The 27,832-nt window shown below is 39.4% G+C and overlaps 2 protein-coding genes across 4 annotated transcripts in view; one reads left to right on the top strand and one right to left on the bottom strand.

Annotated features, from left to right (window-relative positions):
- The first annotated feature begins 709 nt into the window (after positions 1-709).
- Positions 710-2,901, top strand: LOC133156128 (heat shock protein beta-7-like). Its single transcript, XM_061281912.1, has 3 exons — positions 710-951; positions 2,187-2,344; positions 2,460-2,901. Exons 1-3 carry the CDS (start codon positions 726-728, stop codon positions 2,652-2,654), a joined length of 579 nt encoding a protein of 192 aa, XP_061137896.1. The 5' UTR covers positions 710-725; the 3' UTR covers positions 2,655-2,901.
- Positions 2,902-3,143: 242 nt separating this feature from the next.
- clcn2c (chloride channel 2c) overlaps positions 3,144-27,832 on the bottom strand; it is a 77,225-nt gene continuing 52,536 nt past the window's right edge. For 2 of the 3 annotated variants that reach the window (XM_061281192.1, XM_061281194.1), the window contains 9 exons: positions 25,959-26,172; positions 19,969-20,102; positions 18,935-19,125; positions 18,364-18,475; positions 17,920-17,993; positions 11,266-11,301; positions 10,429-10,533; positions 7,786-7,872; positions 3,144-5,889 (listed from right to left, as the gene is read on the bottom strand). In XM_061281192.1, the coding sequence (XP_061137176.1) occupies positions 5,692-5,889; positions 7,786-7,872; positions 10,429-10,533; positions 11,266-11,301; positions 17,920-17,993; positions 18,364-18,475; positions 18,935-19,125; positions 19,969-20,102; positions 25,959-26,172 (1,151 nt within the window). In that variant the 3' untranslated portion in view covers positions 3,144-5,691. The remainder of the gene's footprint in view (positions 5,890-7,785; positions 7,873-10,428; positions 10,534-11,265; positions 11,302-17,919; positions 17,994-18,363; positions 18,476-18,934; positions 19,126-19,968; positions 20,103-25,958; positions 26,173-27,832) is intronic. The other variant, XM_061281193.1, reaches the window with a different exon arrangement.

Raw genomic sequence — 27,832 nt, 5'->3', positions numbered from 1 at the left:
AGGGTCTTGGATGAGCTGGAGTCTCTCCCGGCAGACTGTGGGCAACAGGCTGGGGACACTCTGGCCACAATCTAGTCTCACCTCATCTAGGCCGTGGTCATTCTCCGCATCACAGTGTGACAAAGTATTATGAACTTTTTCAAATTATGCCACAGAAAGTGTAGCTTTAGTGCCAAAGCTAACATTCGCTACACAATTCTTAACAGCAAATTTGTGGAAAAACAATGCACATATTTATAATGTATGTACTGGTCAAGGGCCAATCAATTCCTTTGCTTTTTCAGTTATCTGGTAATCACCTTCTTTTCTCCTGGAGGAACTCCTTTCATATATTTTCTGCCATTCCATTAGCTAGTGAACACAATGTTCTTGCATTATTGATAAAGACATAACGCTGTGGGCAGGGTCAGCCTAACGGATGATCTGACCCTTCCTTCCAGCATGCTATTTCTGACCACATGCCAGAGGTATCATCTCGAGCCCGCTTAACCTTATCTAAGCTCTGTGCAGGCTTCAATGGAAGGAGGTCTTTGCTTCTTATCAATTTGTCCGTTATATTCTTGACTCAAGTGGTCAGTCCGTTAGCCATCTATGGGTAAAGGAAGATGGCTATGGAACCGGTGGTGTGCTCTAGTGACCCGCAATGCACCACAGCTTTATAAAGAAGCCACCCCAGTGATAGATCTTGTTTTTGGAGTTGCTGAGAAGAATCTGTGTTTGGCACTATGGACTCACTGACTTCTTCGAGTCGTAGATCCTCTTCCTCCTATCGCTCCTCAGCCCGTTATAGCTCCAGTAGTTTTCGGTCAGAGAGCTCACGGGTCGGGTCAGGGGACTCCTTGGATGATCTTTTAGAGCCTTTTCTTGACTCGTCGGACTCATCCAGCTTGTTTTGTGAAGAGGGCCAGGCCCCATTTGGTAGGCAAGGAAGAACCTCCTATGGAAACAGTGGTAAGTCGGGTTAGGCTCACATATGCAATAGAACAGATTGAACGCTGTCATTTCTAATGTACTAAAAAATGTGACACGAAAATGTAAATGTGGTGGTAACAAGGGGGGAATTTCTATTACAAGGCTTCAATTGTAGATAACACTGTTTTAGAACATTTTGAATCCAATGAAAATACCCACTAAATGTTGGAGTGATGCTTGTTTGATTCCTGACTATTGTCAAGACGCCATTGAGAAAGGCACTGGCCAGACAAACCCAGTTCAGATGTTCCAGCACGCTTGGTGCATCCAATTCTCTCTGACATCCCTGTCTGAGATGGTCCTCTATGTGGACTGCAAAAAAATGCACAGCAATGTTTGAGTTAAATTTCTCCTTGAGGGATTATAACGAGTATAATAAATTTAATCAAAATAGCCCTTCCAATTACAAGGAGAAACCCAATAAAAAGCATTCAAAATCACTCAATAAATATCAAGTTTTTTATATGCTGTTATTTCATTGTCACAGCTTAGCATAAAAATTGGAAAATAAAACCAGAACTTTTAATTGAATAGAAGCAGAGCTTTAGGAGGATGGAATAGAAGTAATGACCCAGAATGTCTGATTTTGAGCAAAAGACTGCAGACCTCATCAACTGGTCCTCATAAAGAACTAATGGCGAGGAGAAAAGACAACGGGTGGTGTGGGAGTTGGGACAAAGAATGCAATACCAAACCCAGATTGAAACTCAGATGCCGCCAGCAACATGAAATGAAGGGTTCCAACAGCTGATTAGGAAATCAGACACACTAATTTTACTAAAACAAAGATTAACATTGTAATTTTAAAATAAATATTTTAAATGTTGCCTTTTCAATCAACATTTCATGAAATGTTTTATAAAAACAAGTTGAAGTTGTGTATAAAAAAAAAAAATCCAATAATGAAACATACCGTAAATTTCGGACTATAAGCCGCTACTTTTTTCTCACATTTTGAACCCTGTGGCTTATACAGGTTTTTTTACATGAAACCTGTCACAACACATTATTTGGGACATTGGGAAGGACTGCTTCTATTGTCTCTTTTTTCCTTTTCTTGGAAACTTAATTTGTATTTTTTAGATTGTTCCCATTTCAAAAAAGGTCACATGGGTCTCATCAAACATTGCTTTCAGTAACTGTTGACATTGGGACACAAACAGGCGGCAGTTTTGAACACTTTTGGTCTACATGTACCTCCTCATGTTTTGCAGCTCCAGTGGGGGGTGGTGTGCCTGTTTGTCAGACGGGCGCCGGAAGTGTGCAATGTGTAGGAGATAGCTACTATATGTCCGCCGATGTCAGCCAGTTTGAGCCGCATGACGTTGTGGTAATGGCATATAGCCATCATGTCGTCATTCACGCTCAGAAGGTGTGTGTTCTAAAGCATTCATTTTGTGTTAAAGAAAAATTCTCATTGTGAAAGTATTCATTGAATACCTTGTTTACTTTTGAACTGACAACACAGCGCAATTTATGTTCTTTAGGTCATGGATGACGGAAGTGTCAGTGCCACATTCACCAATAAGTCCCAATTCCCGAAGGACATGAATCCTCTTTCTGTCAGTGGGACCTTCAACAGTGACGGCATCCTGATTGTGAGTGTTCGCCGAAACAACTCTACAGATGGGCGGGATCTTCTGGCTGTGCCTACATACTATCGCAGCGAAGCTCACCTTTGACCACAGACTCAAAGTTCAGCCTCGAGCTAAGCTTCTGTATTGAACTTGCATAACAATTTTTGTTCATTGTTATTCATTTAGCTTCTGATGAGTTTTTGGTGGGTGTCTGATGACCAGTCAATATATACCTACCTACCCTATAAAAAAGTGAATTAATTTGCCATTTTATCAATCATTTTTGTCACACTCATACAGTGCTAGGCTATTCTTATGATAACTGTTGATTTAGATTTTTTATAAAATTTTGTAAAGGGTGGTGCGAGAGGGCCGTGGATGCCATTATATTTGAGTGAGAATACACATTGTGTGGATTGACTATTATCTTTTCTTTTTTTTACCAATAATCTGCTTGCCTTGGAGCAGTGGTGCACATGATCCAATAAAAATGAAAACACTTAACACTTATTGATCGACACATATTGATTGACACTTGCTGGAAGATACAACAAATATAAATACATTTTTAAAAAAGGCACCGTGACAAAAAAATTGCATGTTAAAATCTCATTTATTCATCCCTGATATACAAAAGTTACGCATTTTTCATTGTGAAAAATATCTCTTGACATTGCTCCGCTCTCTCTGGTTTGGCCCTACAGTACGTATTCCCCCAAAGAGCCCTAAAAAATGGATTCCTCAAAAAATGATGGTCGGTTTGAAATCAAGGTCCACTTTAATTTATGAATGAACCTTGATAAAAACGCTGCATCACTGTGTGAGTATATCAACTAGCATCCATGCAACATAAATCACCAGAAGCTCTCCAGTATGAAACCAGACAGGGAAGGTTTCCCAAAGTTAATAAACATGGACATACGTCTTAGGCCAGATGCTTTAAACTAATCTAAAATGTGTGCCTTTCCCTTGACAGCTCAAGGAACAGTTGATTTGAGTCATATTGTTAGAGTGGTTATTAAAGGTTTGGGGGGAAAACTTCACTTTCCAGTTATAAATCAAACATTGACACAACCAAATGGAGCTTACTTCTAATAAACATGAATCTTTTAAGTTTTTTTTTGAAAGTTTTCTTTACAAAAATAGGGTTATCTTTGCATTCATGTCAACAATCTAAAAGGGTGACGTGAGATGAATAACTGTTATTGCACAATTTGATTATCTACATGAAGATCAACCATATGAAAAGGAAACAAACAAAAAAAACAATCCCAAAGCACTGATCACTCCAGACAAATAAATACGCATCTACCTCTGGATTCTTCTGTATGGTGTCCGATGAAATGAATAGTTGTTAAATGTTTATGACGGTAAGGCTGACAAAGCACGATATGATGCATTGATGCATGAAGAAGCACGAAATATAAGAAGGATCTGGTTTAGTTCTTGTGATAGGCTGGTGAGGCACTGGTTGCTATGGCGCAACCTTTGGACAAGTTTCGATCACGTCTAGAGCCAATTGTTATGATGTAAAGAAGAGCACCAACACACAAGCACACACACGTTGGTCCCGTTGACATGAGTTTCTCTTGACATCATGAATATTAAACGATAGTGCGTGGGGGGCCGCCATCTTGTTGGCCCCATTTCCTCTCCTAAAAAGTTGAAATGTTTCGGACAATACACCATAAGACAGCAGAATAATAACAATCATCCACAATTTAATATAAAAATCCAAATCTCTTAGAATGAGAATAATTGAATATTAATGATTGGTTAAGACATTAAATTATGATTTTATGTTGGAGTCATGATGTGGTATAAAAAATGTTATGATCACAATCCTCACCTCCTTTAAAAACATCAGACTAGAAGTAAAGCTCATTGGATGGGAGGTGTGTGCAAGTCGAAAACGTGAATTTGATCTCATTAGAAAACAATGTCGACTGTATTTTTCTGTTAGTGGCCGCCATGATTACACAACAAGCACAAAACGGTAGCAACATTTCTGCGGGCTCAGATGTGGATATTATTCCCATCAGAGCTTTCCATCGAGCCCACATTAAATATTAAATACACATGAGTTATTGTCTGTCACGTCAGCCTCATTGCTGACCATGCTGTCATTAAAACTATGATGGCTCAAGTTCCACCAGTCAACTTTGCTGAGATAATTTAGAGAAAGGTGAAATACCCATCTTAGAACTAATAATACTTGATTTCATTTAGTGCTTCAACCATGATTGCATTCATCAAACTGATTCTGCTCTTTATTTATCCTCGGGTAATGTGCAGGTCCCTGGATTAATGCATTAAATAGCTATGGGGATTCGAACAGTAATGGACGTTAGAAAATATGGTGCTCAAAGACGGATTGATGAGGCCTGAAGCAGCAGGTTGGGTAATGATAACTTGCTTCTTACCGTCATCCATTTCCTGCCTGCTACTTGTTCTTTCCCTCCCTTGCGTCAGTCCTTCCTTCCATTACCGTCCTCTCAACCTTCTCTGATTGGTAAGAGCTATATTTAGATAAGCAGAAAACCTTGAGTGTTGCCACTGCCATATTTGTGCGTACCATATGTCTGTGGCTAAGGAGTGTACATTATTCAAATGGCTACAGGCCATTGGGCATGCCTGCTTGCGTCGTCCATAATCTCGGAGCGGTAAGAAGACAAACCTCTCCGGCGAGAAAAAAATAGTGCCTATTAAAACCACATTCATGAGGAAATAGAAAAAAAAATACAGTGCAGTCACATTGCGCAATCACCTCTCTTACGGTACAGACAACGGAGGACAAAATGGAAGACTGGTTGACTATTGTCGGATAATATGAGCAACATGAACTACACAATGTCTGAGTAAGGAGATCCTTTTTTTTTTTCTTCTTCTTTAAAAGACTTCACTATGTGCAGAGCGGTGATCAGGTCGTCATGTGTTCTGCTCTCCTGTGGAGTGTCTGCAATGGAGCCTGCAGGTTTTCTCAAGAGTTTATGGCAACACAAAAGACAATATGAGAAGAAGAGATCGGCAGAGCAGTAGAACACTTTCCACTATTAAATATTGATCCGAAGCCTTGAGGAATTTGGCGATTACGGACCTTAGCACGTTCAAGTTTGATGGTTCTTTCAGCTATTTATGGGCATCACTGGGACTTTTCGTCAGACTCTGATGGGGTGCGTTCACCGGGCAGCGACGTGATGCTCTTTTGACGGTCCCACAGCTTGTGGAGCTCAGTGGCCTCGTTTTCACTGCTGCTGGTGCCGCTCTCCCGGAAACTGGCCAGAGGTGGGCGCACCTTCACGCCTTTCACCGTCACAGAGCCCTCGATTGCTTTGCGAAGCTGGACGGATCGGAAACAGAAGTCAAGATTAGGATCAGAAGGCAGTGCGTGCTACAAAGTAAGGAAAATAAGGTCAGATTGACTTTTGTTGTTGTCTACTCAAGATATTTGACAGAAATAATGGAGGAGGAGGAGGAGAAAGCCAAAGAACTCTTAGTAGATAAAAGATGATGTCAAAAACATTGGGTTCCAAATGCTACCAAAGGATGTTAAGGCTCAATCTAGAAATACTTGCCAAAAGTAATATATATTAAGATGCTGGTTTAGATTGAGACCCTTTCATTTATACTATCTTAACTTGTATTTTACATCACTACAATGTGTCAAGTGAGGTAAAGAAAGAGATTTTTCTTTTTTTTTTACCGTTTCAATTGCAAGTGTCAAATGACTCGAGTGCACACAATACTACTACAGGTGCTTCTACCTTTCCCTCATGTTTGCACGGAAATGATTTCAGGTTACTAATGCAAATTCTTTTACGTCAGATTAGTGAACTGGTTTAAAACCTTTCACCACCTTGTTCAATAACTGATCCATGAGCGCGTTCATCAATTCATAATCACAAAGTATTTGTCATTATTTCAGAATAAAACATCATGTTCTCATATCTACATCTGTGCGTCTCCACAGAATTTGACTACTCATCATTAGAAAGTTTCAAAGAGCAGAGAAAGCTTTCTGTCTTTACTGTTCTTTTTCCTCTCAATATACAGTAGTCACTGTTTAAATGTCACATAAATTGCCAAGCACTTTCTCGATTTAATTCCCTGCGACCTTTTCAATTTACTTTACGTTGTTATATTCTAGATTGTATCGTGTTATCTATCCATTAGGGCTGTGCATCGCAAAACAAAAGACGTAGGACTATGATTTCATTCAATATGTAATGACTCAATTTGAGAGGTTATGATGCAATCATTTTTCGTTGTCATTTTACACATGTGAGTGAACCTTCACTTTTGTGCTCAAAATAAAACATTCACTATTCAACTCAGAATTTAAAACTCTTTCTTTAGCTCTCCCTTTCTCATCTCCAATGATTTTTCAAGAGACCCCAAAAATTGTATGTTTGTTCAACCGTAAAACAAAATGCATCGTCAAAAGAGAGCAAGTAATTTCAACAGTTTAGATTGGTCAATACATTTTTTAAAATTGCACTTGTGTGGACTTCCCAATAGAATAGATTTGTGAAAAGAAAAATGAAATTCACCAAATTTTGACAATCGATGATTCTGTGACGCCAGTAATTGAAAAACATTTACTATATACACATTCTGCTCATCACATAAGCCCTAATGTAAGGTTTACTGTATGATTTGAGGTGTTGGATTTTACTGACAACTATGAATTTATCTGAGCACAATTAGGAACACGTGAACAAAAGCATCCCTCCACTTCCATATCGACGGACCAGTGAGCCAGATGGTGATATAACAGCATTTGTGTGTGTGAAACAGTGTCAGGCTGTGTGAGCCTGGGCTTTATCTTCTTTGGATGGGCTATTGTCTGCTGATGCAACACAGAACAAAAACAACTAAATGTCGGGGACAAATAGCGCTGCACTTAGCAAACAATCCTAGCTCCACTTTTTGAGCAAATCACAAAGAGTGGGAGGTTGGATGGAGGGTGAGGGACATTTGTTAGGGAGGCGGATAGAGAGGGAGTCTGTGTAAACTGATGGAAAATGGTCATTTAAAAGAGTTGGCAGTATCAAGGAGCCTTTTGTTTGTCCCTTTACATAACAAGTGGAGGGAGGAGTCCATCATTTTGACTGAAGTGTGCGCATGCCTGTAATTTTGCACTTATGAAACCCATACGCATTCTGTTGGTAAGTGATGGCAGTCACAACTTTTAGCACAAAGAAAAAAAAAACTTAAAAAGCATTCATGTTCTCACCTCTTTAAGGGAAACAACCCCAATGAGACGTCCAATACTTGTGACATAGGCGTGGTCCAAGCCCAGCAGGGAGAAAATCGTGTGCGTCTGAAAGGAAGAATGCAGTAAGAAATGAAAAATGCTCTAAATAGGCAGATCAGGCACATCTAGGCGGAAAAAAAAAGCAATTTCTTTGCTTTTTAAAAAAAAATATTACACATCGATGACCTCATTGTCTAAAATGATTCCTGTTCATAAGAGGCAACAGAAGAAACTGAAAAGACTTCAGTGTGCATGCTGGATGAGAAACCATATTGTCTTCTAGGTCTTGTTAAAAAAAATATTTGAATATTGTACTCTACTCCACTGGACACCATCGGAAAGAAGCGTTCTTCCATTGTTATTTACAGGACAAACAAACAACAGTAACATCTTAACCAAAAAATTGTGCTGTTGCATTGAGAAGCCAACTTGTTCATCTCCCAAACACCAAAAATATCAACAATGGAGAAATTCAAATAAAAGCCAAGTTGGATCACTTCAAGTATGGCATAAGAATACTCAGTGTTTCATGCTAACAATTTAAAACTGAAACAATTGGATGTCCACAAAAAGATGGTTTAAAGCAACCAGGAAAGTTTCTCAGTGAAAGATGAAATAATGCATTTAAAGAAAAAAAAAAATCTGTGCACCAAGCAAAAAGGAACTCAGCGATTGCATCTTCTACAGATAAAGAAATGATTGACATTAGTGGATTAAAGAGGACTGCAGGCCTCATAAAGCGTGAGTAATAATTACATGTTGGTGTTTTAATTTTGTTCTTCCATCCTTCCTACATTTTTATGCAGTATTACATTATTACACAAGGACTAAGAGAGTTAGCCCAAAGGTGGGGAACACCCCAGACTGGAAACGTCAATCATACAGGGTGAATGCAAATTGGTCAAACACATAAACTATTCTAGTAGCATGCAGGAAAGGGTCCTATCCTCCTATGCCAAGCAAGACGCGACCCCAAAAGGTACACCAAATACCACTTTGATTCATGTCTTTTGAAATTGTTTGCATGACCCTGTTTTCCCGCTTCCACCCTTTCTGACTTGTGCTGAAGCGAATATTCTGTTTTCCCACGAGGATCATTAAAGTTGCATTTAATCTTCCCCTCACTGCAGGTTTCTGCATGCATCCTGCTACAAGCAATAGAGAGAGCAAGAAGTCAAAAACTTTACTGGCAGATCAGATAGGTTGCCAGTCCGTTCCAGATCTTTTTAGTGCTTAATTGCACTTTCTGTTGAACCAGAGAAGCCATTTGGGGATACTTGAGTTAGATCCCACTGTGTAGTTAAGTAAATGGCGGCTGGGGCTGTTGTTTTCAAGCCCGGGCCAAGCATATGATGTAACTGACTTTCCATCAGAGAATATACTGTAGCGTATTCTCAATGAAGATCACGCATGAATTCCGTTTGACGTGGGCGGCAGCAGCTCGGTCTGCAATCATTCAGGTCAAAGGTTATTATGCCACTTCAAATTAAGCAAAAACAGAAATTGGGACTGTTTGTTGGAGAAATTCTAGCAAAAGTAACATGGAACAAAAACACATACCGAACACAACAGGGAGTATGAAGGGATTATTCTAAATTAGGACATTGATTATTGCATTATCAATAATGGAAACACTCTAATTTAGTGGTCCCTTCATTTTTTCAAACATTTCCTGAATTGCAGTTAAATTTCTCGAAATTGAACATCATGACTTGAAAAGTTCACAGTCATCAGATAGAATGTTAGCACACATTTGATAGCATATATATTGATCATGATTCGAGATTTGAACTACTTCAATTTATAAGATGAAATGGTTTTATTCCTGGATTCTATGAGGATGCTTTCGGACAAAATTTATTGCCGTATTTTTACATTTCGACTGAGATTCTTTAAATTTCTTGTGCAGATACTGCATAAGAGTGAAAAAAGTTGACATGCTGTAGAAAGATCAAGTAGAGCAGTGTAAGAAACTGAATGCAACATGGACAATTGTCTCCAGTGCATCAAAAGTATAACCATGCATGACTGTAAACAGCACTGGGCAGTATTTATTATGCTGAGGGAGATTGTGTGTGGTGTTGGCTTTTAGTAGTGTGCAGTGGAGGGAGGAGATGGATAGGACATGGGGTGCACTCTCTTAAATGTTTAAAAGGTATCAACCCAGCACCTAGACAACAAAGGACAGAGAGAAGGTAGTATTCTGAATGGAGGGCATTAGATACAGCCACAGCTGCCACCCACAAAGAGTTAGGAGGTGGCATGTTTGGAAACACGACATGATCGCTTGTTTGTGTGTGCGCATGTGTGTGTGTGTTTGTGTGTGTGTGTGTGTGTGTGTGCAGGCACGCTAGTCTTTCTTGCAGCATGTTGCAAACACAACCAATGCAAGCATCATACATCTGAATAAAGTGTTGGAAAAAAGTTTAGACAAGTGTACAGCACTTGAAAAATTAAAAGTTTGAAGAATAAAATGGGTAACAACAGGATGGCTGGTCAATGACCACTAAACTGAAGAAGGGTGAAGAGGGGTTGCCATGGCAATGAGTTGATGGGAATAAAATAGTTACAACTATATATGATTGCTGCTATAAGACCTCACAGTTGTATTTATAATCACACCTTATGCAGTGATGTGCGTTCCACGAGCTGGAATGGGGCAGGATCAATCTTGCAGTTGTTAAAGTTGACCTGCTCATCGAGCTGCATCTCCTCCCAATCTGCAATCTACAACACAAAAGCACCCAGCCACACACACGCACGAGAGTTAAAATAATAAAGAACAGCGCAAATAAGATAAAACATTTGTTGAATATAAAATTTCAAAATACTCAAAAATGATATGAAATATAAAAAACATCTGTAGTAATAAGTATTTTGGGCTTCGTATTGGATAGTGAAGAACAGAAAGAAGTAGAGCTTTATTGGCTTTAAAGCCTAAACTACTTTGCGGTAGTATATCAAATTAGAAGGAGCAATTTTCTAATTTACTTTAATGTGAGCAGACTACTTTATGCAGTAAGTAAAGCCCCAAGTTGGTCCTTAAAAAGGTGACACTCAAAGGCAAGTTTACATTCTGAGCTATAAACCTGGAGTAATCGTACTCTTGAAAGATGCTCAGAAGAGATCATGCTTTAACGTGTGCTATCAGTCACCACACAGAAGGCCTATAAAGTATTCCACAGCACCTCCTAAAAATCGGCTCTGTGATAGCCAATCATTTTACCTGCGTCGTGATTCTCTGAACACATATAGTGTGTAAAATGGACACCGAAATGGTGTCTAAATCATATGCGCTGTATATAAAACTAAGGCAGGTGAGTGGTGAACCAGAAGGGAACAAAAATACAGCAGACGTGAAGGACGTAGAAGATGAATTCAAAATAATCACGTATGACAGAAGAAATTACAGATGCTGATGGTGGATGATTTATGCAGTAAACCGTAAAAGTCACTTACCTCTCTGAGTGTCATGTCATCTTCCACATCATCGTCCTGCGGATGCAAAGGCCAGAAAAAAGACCATCGATTACATGGACTTGATTAAATTGCCATTGAAGGATGTGCATTGTCAGTATGGTATGATGTATGAATTCTTGCTGGCTGTTATTTAAACTGTAGAGTTTCTATTATTGCAGCAAGTGGAATGATACATTACAGACACATGGTCAACCATGCATCACATCACCGCACGGTTGTTCTCAGACAGGTGGACAGGAATAGAATGAGTGACTAAAGGAGCAACTACAGTAGATTGAATGAGCGAGAGAGTATGATGTATGAGATTTCGGAGCAGATGATCATTATAATGATGGATTGTCACCACCCTCAGCGCCTTTGGCTGATAAATTCGACTTTGACAGGCTGGGAAAATCACAAGCAACTCTCTTCCTTGAAGAAAACACTACTTAACACCCAGTGTATTTCCAATGTGCTAGCAAACAGGCATTTATTTGCTCGGAATTTAATGTGTGTGTTGAGGGAAAATGGGAGGGGAAAGTAAGCATAACCCTGGGGCTGATAGGTGCCTGAGCTCATTTATCCTCTTCGCTGCAGTGGACGACCTGTTGGTAACCCTAGCAACTGCAGCCGTGGGGTGGAAAGAGGTGCTCGACTGTAGCATTATGCAAGCTGAGGGCAGTTGAGCCTGGAGTTGATGAGGCCAAGAGCGCACTCACACACAAACGCATTGCGGACTTCATTTCTGCTGTCTCACTCATCACGCTGTCACATGACAAGGCCACTCTGAATGTCAAAAATGACAAGCCGTCTTCACAAGGCAATGAATAAAAGATTGGGAATATGATGACAGATCAAATCTTTTTGGGCTTAGAGCGAGAAAACCTTTGGATAGCCAATGTATACCAGTGGCAGGACCACCAAGACAATTTAAGTAGGGCTGGATGGTTGTATAATTGAAAATCTCGATATTACAGCGACCAGCAGCTCCTTGTGAGCATATTGACACCACTTGATGCGGTGAAAACGTGTGACTGCAGCCTATCAGTCCAAATTTTCTTTCTAACTTTGATTTACAAGTCAAACATAATCCACCAATAACCAAAAAAAAAAAAGCAGTCAACAGGAATTAATAGTAAAACTAACCAAATGTGCTGCTAAACGTGGAGCCATGATTCTGTGTCATCATCTGAAGATCATTGTTTTTGTCGCGATAGAGCGACATGGAAGAGGAAGTCGATGTGCAAGGTATGTCGTTAAATGCAAGTCAATAAAACAAACCCGTTGAATAATTTGAACAAGTAGCACCTGACTGCTGCTTGTGGAAAGCATGAAAAATGCAAGCAGAGTTTGAACTGCCTGCCCGCGTAAACATGATCAGTTTAGCTGCTAGTAACTAGCTGGCGGACCTAAGGAGAAATCTATTGAATCATCTTTGCGGCATCATAAATTCAAAATTATGTTTACATTTTAAGGCGATTTATTATTCCTGAGGGGTTTGGTTTTAGTATAATTTATATTTGTCTACATTTGTTGTACTGGTAAATAAGAATGTGAAAAATAGAATTAAGGACACAGAAAAAAAAGAAAATATTTTTTCACTTATTTTGAATGGAATGATGTGGAACATAACAGTAGTTCTGGTAATGACACTGTCACCAAGAACAATGGAAACAGAAAAAGTAGTTTCACAGTTCTTGATTATGTCATGCATCACCCGCTAAAACTGCTACACAAACAAAAGCTGGCTATTAAACTATAATTATAATTATATTTATATAACTGCAAAGGCGGCTTTTCAACTTTCATGGCTAGGCTGAAATTAGTGCATCCGTTCCTTTTTTTTTGGACATGTATGTAGATAAGTTGCTTTAGGATGTGGGAATGGGATATTTTAATTTCAATGGATCAAAAATTTTGGGAATGGGATATTTTAATTTCAATGGATCAACAATTTTACTTATCAGTTTAATAGGTTGAACATTATTTCTACCTCATGTAAGGGAAAAAAACCTTGTTACGTAATATGGTGCATCCTCCTCCGAATAGCTGTTTAAATTGTTAAAGTAATAAAAAAAGACATTCCAAAGTTTCTCCCTGATGCTCATGCTTTTAGTAATGATGTTTCTCTAACCGGCAGCCAGATACTAAATGGTGCAAAAGGGGAACATTACAAGAGTAATCACATGCAGGCAATTAACTGCTGATTTTCCTTCTACTAATGATAACTTCTTTGCTCATCGTTTGCAAATTCTATTACTGCCTTACCAGCACATCTGATTAGGACGCACGCTTTAACACCATTGTTAATGGCTTTGTAGTTAATACAATGGAGTGGAAAAGGATCATGTTCAGCTCTGCTGTAGCTCTTTTCTACGTCATCCGTTCTTTAATAATTTTAATACTTGAAAATGGAGTTACAAACCACTGGTGATAGATTTCTTGTTAAATTATTTTTTGGAACTTTGGAAATGACAACCAAATTAGAACAGAACTATTTTCCGCTTTACTCGAATCATCCAATCAACTTGTGCTGTTCGATTGATATTTCTCCTCCTCAAAATTACAAGTAGGTATGCTAATGAACAGATAGCTCCACTGTTATGCAGACAAAATAAATGAATAAATTATTCATAGTTTTCCAACAATAAACAACGTTGAAATTTAAAACGTCTGCTTGTGCATTGAACTGCATGCAAGGAGCACTGAGATCTGTATTTGCCCTCAACAGTTGGAGGCTCCGGATGTTACAAGCACTTGTTCTCCTTCTGCCACTGACTGAGAAATCCTCTAGCTTCTTTTTTTAATGTAATGACATGATGGGTCAAGGTGTCAGTTCATCTGTTAAACTGCAAGGCATTTAACCATGGAAATTAATACTCAACTTTTATGCTCAATGGCCACATTTGATTTTTAGACAGTGATGGCCCAAGTGAGAAACAAGGTATTTACAAAATGGATGAAAAAAAACGAGTAAACTATGTTATATAAAACCCACCCAGGGACGGGGAGAACATGCAAACTCCACACAGAGAGGGCTGGAGGTGGAATCGAACGCGCACTCTCCAAACTGTGAGGCGGACGTGCTAGCCAGTGCGCCTGAGTTATATTAAATTATTTAATTTTACAAGCCATTAGATATAAACTTAAAGAAAGGTATATGAAAACATGTTTATTGTTTTCCTCCCCAAGTCATGTTTAAACCGATGAATGAATACAGTTAAATTAATGCAACCAATTTTTACTCTTTTTTTACTTTTTTAGAGTAGAAATGTAAAGAAGTTCATCACAAAAGTTTAGATCATTTCAAGACAGCATAAAAAACAAAAACAAAACATACGCACACATGCACACACAAAACAAAACTGAGCCCACAAGCCATCATAAATAAAGCATGACAGCATTATGAAAACTCAAGAAGGTGAAAAAATAATGAGAAAGCTGAGACTGAGAGGTCTGGGCGTCATCATTTCTCTGAAACAGACTACTGATGTCATTTACTCTGCATCAATATTTCACAACCAAGATAGAGGGAGTGGAGGAGGCGTGATGGAGGTGTGAAGGCTTTAGAAAAGTCATAAAGATGGACGAAGCATGTGAAGCAGAGACGCACCCAGATTCCCAAACAAATGAGAATAAAGAAACTGTGAGGGACTAACTTGCTTTCTCCTCTGTCGCAGGGGAAAACAGAATGTTTGAAAAATATGTTTGGATAGAGTTATCAATATACTTGACTGGGTCCATATAACAGCATCATTATTTGACAACGTGAAGAAAACCTGCTTTGAATGGAACAAAAGGCCACAGCCCGATGAAATACACACACACACACACTGGTGCCACAAGGCTTTGTTACGTCTGACTTTCCTGTCAAACTGCAATGACTAATGTGCTACAAAGCCCACTTAACCCACCAAAACATTAACCATGTGTTTTCTCTGCACTAACCACACAGCAAGTCTAATTTGTCTTAACAATCAGTGCCGGATAATCGACCTGTTGTCCAACAATTAAAACAAAAATAATAATCAATTTCATTTACTGTTGCATTTTTTTATGTATATGATTTTTGTTTACCAAAGAACCAAATATTCTACAGTGGTGCCTTGAGATGCGAGTGCCTTGAGATTTTCAGATTACTTGGGTGAATGTTTTTGTCTTGAAATACAAGCAAAAAATTATGGCACGATGCACTTCATACCCTCATTCCTAGATAATGGCAACAAACTTCACAACACCTGGCCCGCATCAATTCAAGCTGATTTGCACCCATTGGAAAGACTATCAACTGATAAGGGAAAAGGGTAACCATGAACTCGTCTGAAGCCAATCTAAGGGCTTCACATTCACACCTATGGAGAAGTTACAAGTTGTTTTAGGAATGTGGGAGGAAGCCGGAGTACCTGTAGAAAACCCACGCAAGTGCTGGAAAAACATGCAAACTCTACACAGTAAGGCTGCAATTGACGTGAATCTCAAAACTGCATCTGAGATGCCAACTACAGGTCCACTGCGAATCCCGACATGATATGCATCTCATTTGAAAATGCTTTTTCAGCACTTAGTATGTCTTATTATATTTTAACATTCAAAGGTTTGGAATGAATGGAAATAACATTCAGCTCACCCCAAAGAAACTCCTTAGGCTTCGTGGTGGCTTCTGGTGATGGGAATGGCAGAGTGAAAAATAATTGATTTACTCTGTGCTGACTTGAACATGTGATATTAAATTATGATTTTTTTTCGAGGGGGGATTTATTACGTATCATCACATATCATTAAATCAAAGCAGATCTTTACGAGAATTATTTTTCAATTTACAATCAATTCATTAAACCACTGACTGTCGTCCAATTATGCAAATACAGTAATTGGTATTTGGCCGGCAGGCTCCATCGCAATTCAAAGAATTTGTCCAAGCACTTCCCTTGCATTATTATTTTACCACCGCAGTGGTTTCATATGAGCTGTTTTTCAAACATGTCTTAATATAATATGATTAATTGATTGTGATACAGAATCCATGGTTGCATGCGGAGGAGAACCCACTCTCCCTATTCAGAGTATATAATCCACAGAGCATCACAGACTTTTGACAAAACACAATCAGACTTTAGGTCACTCCAGAAAGGCAATACCTACTCTGGGAGGCCGTCACTGATTGGACACCTCGGGTGACATAGTGTGAGGATGGAAAGAACAGCATGACAGGTTTGAACAGTCTCAAACTTGCAGAACACCTGATCACTTGTTTTTTAGCTGACGTAAGATGAAAGTTATACAGAAGTGTTCAATTTCAAAATATAGATAGGTTTGCACAGAATAAACTACGAAAGAAATTGTTGTTGAACTACTGAGGTCTTGTTTATAGGTCTTCTTTAACAATAACGTGTATTGTGTAAATAAAAAATATAATCGTATGGAAATAAATACAAAAAGTAATGCTTTATGAAAATGTGGAAACTTAGACAAATTTGATATTGGCATCAAGTTGACCGTTTGACACGTAGTCAACAAACAAGCATGGCTTACGACTTGCCGTTACCACACAAAGTGGAGCTTTAACAGGTCTGTACAACCCGTGCACATGGTAATTATTTTTTGCAGAAAGGACATCTGTCTTGAGTCTTGTGATTATGGAATCACTCAAAAGTAGGAATAAAAGATTCCTGGAGTGTTAATCTTTTCAACACAATAGGGTGGATTGAATAGGTTTTGATAGCTTGCCCTGATTTAAGCATTTAAAACAAATGTTCCGCTGTGTCGGCCATTATTTTGAATGCATTCATTAAATATGATGTGATGTTATCTTTTGTGTAAATGTATCCATAACTAATAAAAGAAAACTTTCATTTAAAAAGGAACAGATTTTTGTGGCTAGTTTTCAGACATTGGCCTATAATGTTTTTTTTTTAATACGAATCATTTCTATACATGTACATGGCAATGGGAGGTCAGCAGGTAGGTTACAGGTTTAACAAGAAGAGACTGTTCAAACGTTGTTGGCACAATGGGACAGGTGGGCTTGGGGTCAGCAATGCCCAGATTACAGGCCAGCAATTAGCCCCGGAATGGAATGGCAGGGTGATACGTTTTTGATTGGCTGATGAACCTGTGAATCTTGGCATTTGGGTTGCCCCAAATGGTGGCTCTTACCACAACTGATATCCGGACTCGTTTTGACTGCCTCCTGCTGTCAGGAGACACTGGGCTCTCGAGATTGTTGTTTTTCTTCCACCAAACAAGGACAAGCAGATACCATTAAAATAAAACACCCTTAACTGCTGAAAAAATGAGAATCTAAACAAACCAACAAAAAGAACTTTCCTGCATGGCCTAATGTGCCTTGCAAAGCTATTGCAATGCTGTGGAAAGTAAAGTAAGAAGTAGAGTTGTAGTTTAATGAGGAAAAAAAAACGGTTTGGCATCTTGGATACGATGCTCAAACAGAATGGAACATTTTATCTGCACTGATGGTTGCTGAGATAGCAATGTTGTTCATTGGATTTATCTGCTTGTGTGGGAGGTACTGTAATGTCGAGCGTGAAGCCTGTACGTGAGAATGCGAAGAATGTGTGAACAGCATGTCGTGCGCCACTGTGTGTTCTGTCTGTGTGTTCTTGTCGGGTGCGTTCAAGGACAGGATTCTCTTACCTCCATGAGTTCTGCATCTGGACTGGCGCAAAACAAGTTCTTTAGGCTAGAGTTGTTTGAATGATTCTGTGAGCCTGTGAAATAAAATAGCCAACACTGTCACACAACCTTAATCTTGATTCTCAGTATGTCAAAAGCTACCAAAAGCATGCAGGACCTTAGCCAATCTCTTAAAATTTCAGTTTAGCAAACATTTACAAATAGGTTTTGCTTTAGCATTGTTTTCTTGTGACAATATACATGAAATCCAATATATGATTTGAAAAATGAGTAGAAATGAGCTAACCCTTGATTCTGGTGTGTTGTATCAATCATTCTATTGGAGTTAAAATGCTTAATATATTTACACCGACACTGCCAAATAATACCCAATTCATATTTTTTCAAGATGACTTAATCTATCTCATTTTAAGAAATAAAGGTGTTTGTAAAAGAATGACACACCAATAGGGATATCAATTGGCCGCTCTACTGCAGAGGGTCTTTTTAGAGCAGGTTTCAGAGGCTTGAGAGCAACTGGACGAGTCGGGCTGATTGTTGATTCTTCAGTAGAGATCTGCAAATGCACATACACAAAAACATACAATGAAATAAATCATTTTGACATCAACTTTAAACTACATAATAAAACACCACTATCCTTCAATCTTCTGCTTATCAGCAGTCGGCTTAAGGGCATAGCAGCCTTAGAAAGGAAGCTTAGCCTGATACTTACCTTGAGAGACAAGTATAACGAAAACCTTTTGTGAGTAGAGTATACAAATATTATCACTAAGAGGTCCAATATCATACAGCTAGATCACATGGAAGGAACTAGCCAGTTAAAAACCACTATATCGTAAAATATTTTTGCCACGGTAAGTTCAATACTAATCTTAATATGGTATTTGTGGATAAAATAAAATTTGTGCACCCATTTCTTCTTAAGTGAAAATAATGGGAATTTGTCACAGAGGTAATGCGTCGTGTAAATACACTGTAAACAGCAAGTTTAATGTTGCCTGTGACCTCTAACCTGGAAGCGGACCTCCTGACTCGCTCTGTGGAGGTTATCTTCATTGTCAGAATTAGAGACAACAGACTGACGCTTCTTCTCTGCTGCTGCCCGCTCTCTGATGAACTCCAGGCGGCGAGAGCGTCCTAGCTGCAGGGAGAGCAGCGCCTGGAGCTGAGCACGCTCAATGGAGCCCAAGAGAATCATAGAGGCTGAGTACAAAAATACAAAAGGGAAAAAAAACATGAAGACAGTACAATAATATAAAGGAGTTTGGGGTGTTGTGAGAAATAAATGGCAAGAGTCTAGAAGCAATGGCGTAATCAGCATGTTGATGAGGAGGAAAGGGTACTGCAATTTTGTGAGTATAATGTTCTCTCGAATTTAATATGCCACACAAAAATCACCCTTAAGCAGTTTTTTCTGTGTACTCGTTTATAATGGACTCTTGCAATTTGCTGGTACACCTGCTCAAAAAATGTCATTTGCATAAATTGGGAATTTTCATATTAATTTTAGTGTAAAAAGCAGTTCTCTTACCTTGCTAACATTTTCGGCTGTGAGCCCTTGAACCCACAGATATGAATCCCAGCAGCAGTATTCGACTCAAAATGCTTCTTTTGAGCTGCAAACTAATCTAGGAGGTCTAAGTCGTTGGCGTATTTCATGAATGAGGCTAGCATACGCTTTGGTGTTGACAAAATAAATAAACCTCATGAAACAGGTTGAAAGATGAAGTTACAACCTAATATAAATGTCCAAGAATCACATATGATGGGAAAATCGACTTCTCCAATATGGCCAATGGAAATCTGCACTGCTTGTTCTGCCACACAGTTACTGAAAATTAATTCATGTCACTTTTCCTCACACTCTGCTGTAAGTGATTGCCTTCAGAACAATAAGCACTGTTACTGCAAGTTCTCGTTATTAGTTTATGTGGGTAAATGCAGCATGTAATTGTTCCAGCACAATGGCATGCAACAACGTGTTGTCTTTCGGACACACTACGTAACGTAGCTCATGTTATTGAATGTTATTTGTTTGCGTCTCACCAGCTGATTCCACCAGCGCCAGAGTTTTGAGCTGACCCGTCAGGAGGACATTATGCAGGTCTCTGTAGCAGCAACTGAGTGTGATATAGCGCACGTCCCTCACCATGATGTCCTCCACACGAATATTGTACTTCCTAAGAAGAGAATTATGAGAAAATACAGTAAGCTATAAAAACGTTTTCAATGCAAAATAAGCAAAATTACAAGAAAACTATACAAAGGGCGTGTGTTTTGAAAAACTTCTTCTTGAAAAAGTAGTAGCGCAGCAGCTTATTGATTACATGGTCGCCAATAATCGATACGACACTTTTCAGTCTGGTTTTAGAGCTAATCATTCCACTGAGACAGCACTTGCTAAAGTGACTAATGATCTCCTCGTAGCTATGGATTCAAACATTTCGTCTGTACTGTTACTACTCGATCTTAGTGCTGCCTTCGACACTGTAGACTTCGATATTTTATTAGGGCGTCTTAAAAGTTGTGTTGGTATTTCAGGGTCAGCACTAGGCTGGTTCCATTCCTATCTATCAAACAGGACGCACCGAGTGGTCCATGGCAATGCGTCCTCGGAGCTCTATAATGTTACATGTGGTGTCCCACAGGGATCGGTTCTCGGACCAATTCTTTTTAATATTTATATGATTCCGCTTGGGGACATAATACGTAAATATAATATTAGTTTTCAATGCTATGCGGATGACACCCAATTATATATGCCGTTATCGATGACAGATCCGCGGGATTGTTGTAATCTTGAGAAGTGCCTTGCGGAGATCAAGCAATGGATGTCTCTCAACTTCCTTCGTCTTAACCCAGATAAAACTGAGATGTTGATAATTGGTCCAGCTCGTTATCAACACTTATTCAAGGAAACCGCTATAACTATAGATAACCGTACTATCACTCAAAGCGATACTGTAACTAATCTCGGGGTAATATTTGACCAAACTCTCTCCTTTCAAAAGCACATTAAGAATATAACCAGAATTGCGTTTTTTCACCTTCGTAATATTGCAAAGATTCGTCCGATCCTCTCGACCGGTGATGCGGAAACTATTATACATGCGTTCGTCACGTCGCGCCTGGACTACTGTAATGTACTATTTTCGGGTCTTCCTAAGTCCCGCATCAAAAGTCTACAGTTAGTACAAAATGCCGCTGCAAGGCTGCTCTCTCGGACAAGAAAATTTGATCACATTACCCCAATACTAGCCAACTTACATTGGCTTCCGGTCCATTTAAGATGTGACTTCAAGGTTCTTCTATTAACCTATAAATCGCTGCATGGCTTAGCGCCTTCATATCTCGTCGACCTAGTTGTTCCTTATGTTCCGTCTCGTAACCTTCGTTCGCAAAACGCTACCCTTTTAGCGACACCGAGGGCTAAGAAAATGTCTGCAGGCTCTAGAGCATTTTCTATTCGGGCTCCAGAGCTTTGGAATGCCCTACCAATGGATATTAGGACTGCTACCTCAGTAGAAACATTTAAGACACGTTTAAAGACACATTTCTATGACATGGCCTTTAACTAACCTGTAGTGGCCGATTCGGCTGGAGTTTGTTTTCTCTCCCTCTCCACCCCCTCCCTCCCCCCTCCCCGGCCGGGGAGGTGGTTAGGTGGTACCCATGCTGACAGCGGCTATCTGGATTCTCGTGGCCAATTCAGGATAGGGGAACTGCAGCTCAACCTCCTCGAAGAGCACTGCCAGGACAATTGAGGGCTCCTTTCGGCAGCCCTCTGCTGTGACATGGAGATCCACTTTTTATTTAATTGATTTTCATGTTGTATCATTTGTGCCCTCTCTGCATCCATTTCAACCTGGTGATCCTGAAAGGGGGATCCTTCCATCTGTGGTCCCTTCTCAAGGTTTCTCATTTTCCCCCTGCTAGGGGTTTTTAAGTTTTTCCTTGCCCTTTTGGGAGCTTAAGATCAGGGGATGCTTTGAGAATAATTGTCAATTTCTGTCTATGTGAAGCCCTTTGAGACTGCTTGTGATTTAGGGCTATACAAATAAACTTGACTTGACTTGACTTGACTTTTGACATTTCAGTCAGTTTTGGTGTTTTATGATGTCTGCTGAATTTATGTTATTAATTTATTATATTTACTTTTTTACTAAACGTACATACATACTAGTTAAAAGTAGAATTCACTGACACAACTGCCCAAAAACATTTTTACGTATATGTGTTCTGTGTGGATCATTCTGATAATTGAAGCTGACAGCTTCAGCATCCGTCAGCTATCTTGTCAATCCACACATTGAAGCTTTGACACGTCATTCTGGATGTTAGCGGCACTGACGGCATGGCCATGTGGACGCTTGCATCAGCAGAATTGTACACCACTAATAAACACTCAGCTCGCTTTCTGTCCGAGCTTTTCAGAACTTGCAAACGAGGCAGCACTTGCTTGATTTCTCTGCTGCCAAACGTGGTGGCTGTGCCAGCACACAGATTCCGGCCAACTCTGCTCTGCTTGCAGTTACAACTCAATACACTGACCTCTCTTTAGACAAAGTCAACATAATGACCTAACAACATTTGCGTTAGAATGAAACATCAGAAAGCTCTGTCCTTTGAAAAGCATTATATTGCATATGGCTACAAGTTCTCATACCCTTGCTCAAATGCCAGGTTTTTGTGATATATAAAAATGAGACAAAGAAAAATAATTTCATTTTTTGGAGATTTAACCTAACATTAATTAACCTACGTAAATAAATTGCAAAAAAAGAGAGGAATAAAAATTAACTGAGATACTATGATTGCACAAGTGTGCACAGCCACTTAGAACGGCAGCTTTGGCGACGTATGTTCTCTTTTACACATGTTCACCTTCATGTTGAACAGAAGCTCAGCACACTCCTTTTAAAGTGCCGCTGATCAAACCCAGAAAAAAATTCTGATGTTTTAGCATACTTTTTCCTGACATTTTTGTAGTCGCATCTCACGGCATATTCCGTAGAGAGCTTCTACAGCATCAGAGGAATCTCATTGTTCAAAGGTACGAGTCGGGAGAAAGATAAAAAAGAATTTCCGAGGCGATAAATATGCCCTGGAACACAGTGGGGACAGTCATCATCAAGCAGAAAAAAATATGGCACAACCAAAATATTACCAAGAACTGAACCTCGCTCCAAAAAATGATGAAAGAAAGAGAAAATAACTGGTCAGGTCAGCTACCAAGAGGCCATGAGCAATACATACTAAAGAAACTGCAAATACCGTACATGCTGTTCATGTACTGCTCATATACTTTATTTTAACACAATCATCTTCAAATCGCTGGGAAATGGGGCAAGACGGAATTCTTATCTTGTGAAGGAAAGAATGAGGAGAAAATGGGGATTGAATTTTTTGGCCATAATTCCAAAAAGTATGCACATAAGTACAATGCCGCTAGCCACCAAAAGACCATTCAGCTGGAATTAAGGGCCTTAGTCAAAGTGGAGTCCCAAATATCAGTCAATGTTAGCTTCTTTAGGTTTCAGCTTCTTACACTGGACAGAAAGAGCTCTTATAATCGAGTGTGGGCATGGGTTTGATCTTTGCAGTAAAATTAAAGTAGCTATTGAGTCTTCTTGCGCTTGAAAGACCTGTCCCCAAATGTAGTTTTGGATAAAACACAACTTTTGAAGACTTCCGCAGTCTGTCAGTCAGATCTTTGTAACTTGCAGTCGATAAGAGAGAATAATATAATACATTCCTCTGAACGTACTTCAACTACATCCAAAACAAATTTCTCTGAGGATACAAGCAGAAGATGTAAATATGTGATTTGTCCTCCATCCCGTGCCATTGGGCAATTTGTCTCGGATTAGTTCTGCTCTGAGCTTTTGCTTACAAATCGGAGAAGCAGATAACAGATTCATAAGGTTAGAAATCCAGGCTCAAGGGTCATCCATATTGCCAAGGGCTGATACACGTGTGTGTGTGTGGAAAAAGGAATGTTGAAAAGCGCATGAGATAAGTGACGAAACCCGTGGCCAATTCATCAAGCTAAAATTGCACAATAAAATCCAAAGACAGACAGACAGATAAAACTCACGCCCACAGAGATTCACACACATGCATGCAGATTGTCGTTATGTAACTGTTCCAATGCTTTTCCAAGATGTCGCGCTAACATACGTATATGCACCAGAAACCTCCTCCCCTCCCCCAAAAAGGTGTCCTGTCATCACTGTGAACGTGCGAGCAAATCCTCAGCTGGTCGCAGCACGCAGCCTGCCTTTACACAAGTGTTCCTCTGTGCGTGGGCGAATAGATCTGTGGAGGTGCGTTTTTAACAATTTGAGTAAAAATCAGCTTGGGGGAGGCCCGAATTCCTACTGAAATTAAATAGCCGTTTCATCTCCTGCACAATGTCTCCGTCTTTCAAAGCTCTATTAGTGAGGTGGGTAATGGAAAAGAAATGTATTTAGTATTGCCCCAATACTTTATGGGTAGTTGTCACATGAGCAAAGTGAGAACCTAGGGAATATTGGCAAAATATATTAAAAACAGGTTTACACAAATATTATATATATTTTAATTTGTATTTGAACGATACAAAGCAATCTAAGGCTTTAAGTTGCTTGGCTATGGAGAACGTTGTGCAAGAAATCCAGAATTTGTGCATGTACTGTATTATTACAAATGGAGTTATGCAACTATTCTGCAATTATATGTTGTGTTAAAAATGTTGAAGATGACCCATATTGCAATCAGGTACGGTGGCTCTCACCCAAGCGATAGGCTTGGGTTCATCCACAACCAGAGTGAGAATGAGCGGTATATAAAAGGATGGATTGATGGAGGGCATAAATAAGCACATAAATATGAATGAGAAAAGCACACTCAGCACACTATGTGTTCTCTTGGTGAGCAATTTCCAGTATTAAGATTCTCTGGACCCAAAGGTGGTTTGCCAAATGTGTATAACATTTATATGTGGAGTTTATATCGATCATAAAATATAAGTGGTGTGTATTTTTATGCAAGAAAACAAATACACTTGCATCAACTTCCCAGTTGCGTGCGAGTGCATTTATACACTACATTCATTGTGTTCCTTGATTTAAAAAAAGCAACCAAAAAAAACTAATGATGGCAGTGGACATAAAGCTCGCCCCTGAGGTCACAACCTACAGTAAGAAGAGATAAAGAAGAAAACTGAAGGCGAGAGAGGAATGCAAACTGAAGAGATAGCTTGAGAAGGTCAACTGAGGTACAGCTGAAGAAATAGAGGTATCCAAGCAGGAGGCCAGAAGAAGGCACCTCAGGGGAAGGCCACACACAAAGATGAACAGATAGAGGATTCAATAATAATAATAATAATAATCTCATTATTGTCACTTTGTAAACGATGCAGCCAAGCTATCATTGTTGTCTAATGATTTGGCAACATCCATAACAATAAAAGGTTCCGGACAATTAAGAGAAAGTGAATTCTGTGCTGTCTCACAGAGCTCACAGAACACCAAGCAGCTGGCACTTCTATTCAGTATTGTTTGGTTGCTATAAATTATTAATGGGCATAAAAGCAACTGCAAAAAAAAGCAATTAAAGGCAACGCAACTTTGAGCTATTAGGCTAAGCACGTCTAAATAAACTGTGTTTTCTCCTAAGCACATTTCATTGATAATTCCACTCGACAGAAACTGTAAGACTGTGAAAGCTAGCTTCCACCAAATGGGTACATCCCACAAATCACGTCATCCTGTCCTCAGACAGAAAATGAGGAAGAGAGTCCGACCTTATTCTTCATCATTTGTCCGGTCTCTCACCCAGGACCTGTTTGCTTTGAGTGACGCTACTAAGGGCAATTCAGATCTTAGGAATTTTGGGACACCCACAATTAGGCACTACGTTGGAGTGATGTTTACTCTTTCATTGCACATGTGGGTCGCTTTAGTTCAAACGCCAGGCGTACTTAATAAGGAATGTGAACGCTTAAGCACACACACACGAAGCGCCCAAGTTCCAACAATGTCCACTTTACTTACTCATGGTGTCCCCATCCCAGCTCTGGGAGATAGGGCAGCTTCTTGATACGGATGATTGAGTCGTAGAGGGAGGGCTGCAGCGATTGTGCCACAGCATTGGCGAGGATCACTGCTATCATCACGGGCAGGATGTGAGAGATCTGCCCAGTCAGCTCAAACACAATCACTGCAGTGGAAACTGTATGGGTCACCGCCCCTGACAATGCTGCCGCACCTGGAAATGGGTAAGAAGACAGTGAGCTGAGCAGAAGAACAAATTGCAGTTGACATCGAAAGACTGGACAACAATGACACTCTAGTCCAGGGGTCACCAACATGATGCATGTGGAGATACGAATAGGGAACAGGAATTTTGTGTGCCAGCCCCTCGCTCTAATTTCAATACGTACCAGTTGCACCAGGACAAGCCCAACTAAAAAAATAAGTGTGACTTAATAACATTTTAGAACCATCCCAGAGTCATGTTAACCTGAAAAGCACTTTGAGATTCCTCCGAATATAAAGTGCATTATAAATATAATTTATTATTATTATTAAAAGGCAGGTAACAAGTAAATATAAATAAAGCTGTCATGAATTTCAAAATCTTTACAATAAAAAAATATCCGTAAGTGATATGACCACTAAGTAATATAAACCAATATGACCATTCACAGGACATCTGTTTTCTTAATATGAGCATCTGTGATGTTGATAGTAAGTAACAAAATATGCACTCCCTGAGATGCATACAAGTTGATTTTACTGGTAATTCTTATCCATAAATATTAAGTTTAGACTAGTGGGTCTGCATAGAACGTACAGTATTATTGTAAAGACAACAATGGACTTCCCTTTTAGATGCATTGGTTTTGCAGTTGAATGTCAATAACTCCATCAAGAAATGGACCAGACAAAATTGTCTCAGGCTTTTGTAAGTGGAAATGAGCTGTGTTCAAGACATCGGCCACTTGTTTTGCTGGCTTTTCTAACAATTGGCAGACTATTGTTTGCTGCAGATTTTCATCCATCCATCCATCCATCCATCCATCCATCCCCTTTCATAGAGTGAAATAAAAAAAAAAAGTTAAAAATGACTGGAAAATAATTTACTCTGAACAGGGAAAAAAAATCTATTGCATGTCTTTGTTGTGCTGGGATTGCAGGACAAATATTTGTTAATAACTATCCTTAGGTATAACGAGGTACCTCTACAACTGCGCCTACAATTTGATGAGTGGCTATAAAACTTTGCTAAAATCAGTAATCGTACAATTACTTTTTTGGGAAAGAGGAGGACATTACATTTTCAACCTGCCACTATTAGCTCATGATGAACCTCTGCATTGCCGAGGAGAGAGACTTGGACTGTATTGTCAGCACCTCTAACAAAATGCCTACAGCGCCAAAAGTCTTGAGTATATACTGTAAATTTAAAAGTACCGCTGCCAGGCTACACTCTTGTAGATAGCATATTCTTCTGGCTGTTTAAAATATGGTAAGGCGTGGATTTTTGTCCTTGAGGTGCTTGTAAAGTACATTAAGTTGATTAACGCCAAACTACACTGACTCGGGTCGTTTGACAAAAAAAAAGCAAAAAAAAAACGGAAAGGGCTTGACCAGTTGCTCGAAACACATCACGGCAGAAAGCTTAAAGCTAATGGTCTCACTCTGAAATCCCTTAGCTCTTTTATTAGTTTGCACGAGATGCAGTAAGAACGTGGTGAAGGTGGTTTACAATTTCCGTTTTCCTCAGTTCATGCAGTCCTAATTCGTCTTCTGTGAGGGGATCAGGAACAAACCCATTCCCGACCTGAATGTGTTGTATAAGCAATAAAATCATTACACTAGTTATTAATGGCAACTGCCAATTCATATCGTTATTATAATAACTG

Source organism: Syngnathus typhle, linkage group LG6 (genome assembly GCF_033458585.1).
Source record: "Syngnathus typhle isolate RoL2023-S1 ecotype Sweden linkage group LG6, RoL_Styp_1.0, whole genome shotgun sequence".
Taxonomy (NCBI): domain Eukaryota; kingdom Metazoa; phylum Chordata; class Actinopteri; order Syngnathiformes; family Syngnathidae; genus Syngnathus; species Syngnathus typhle.
Note: the sequence above shows the minus strand (reverse complement) of the source record. Positions and strands in the feature narration are given on the sequence as shown.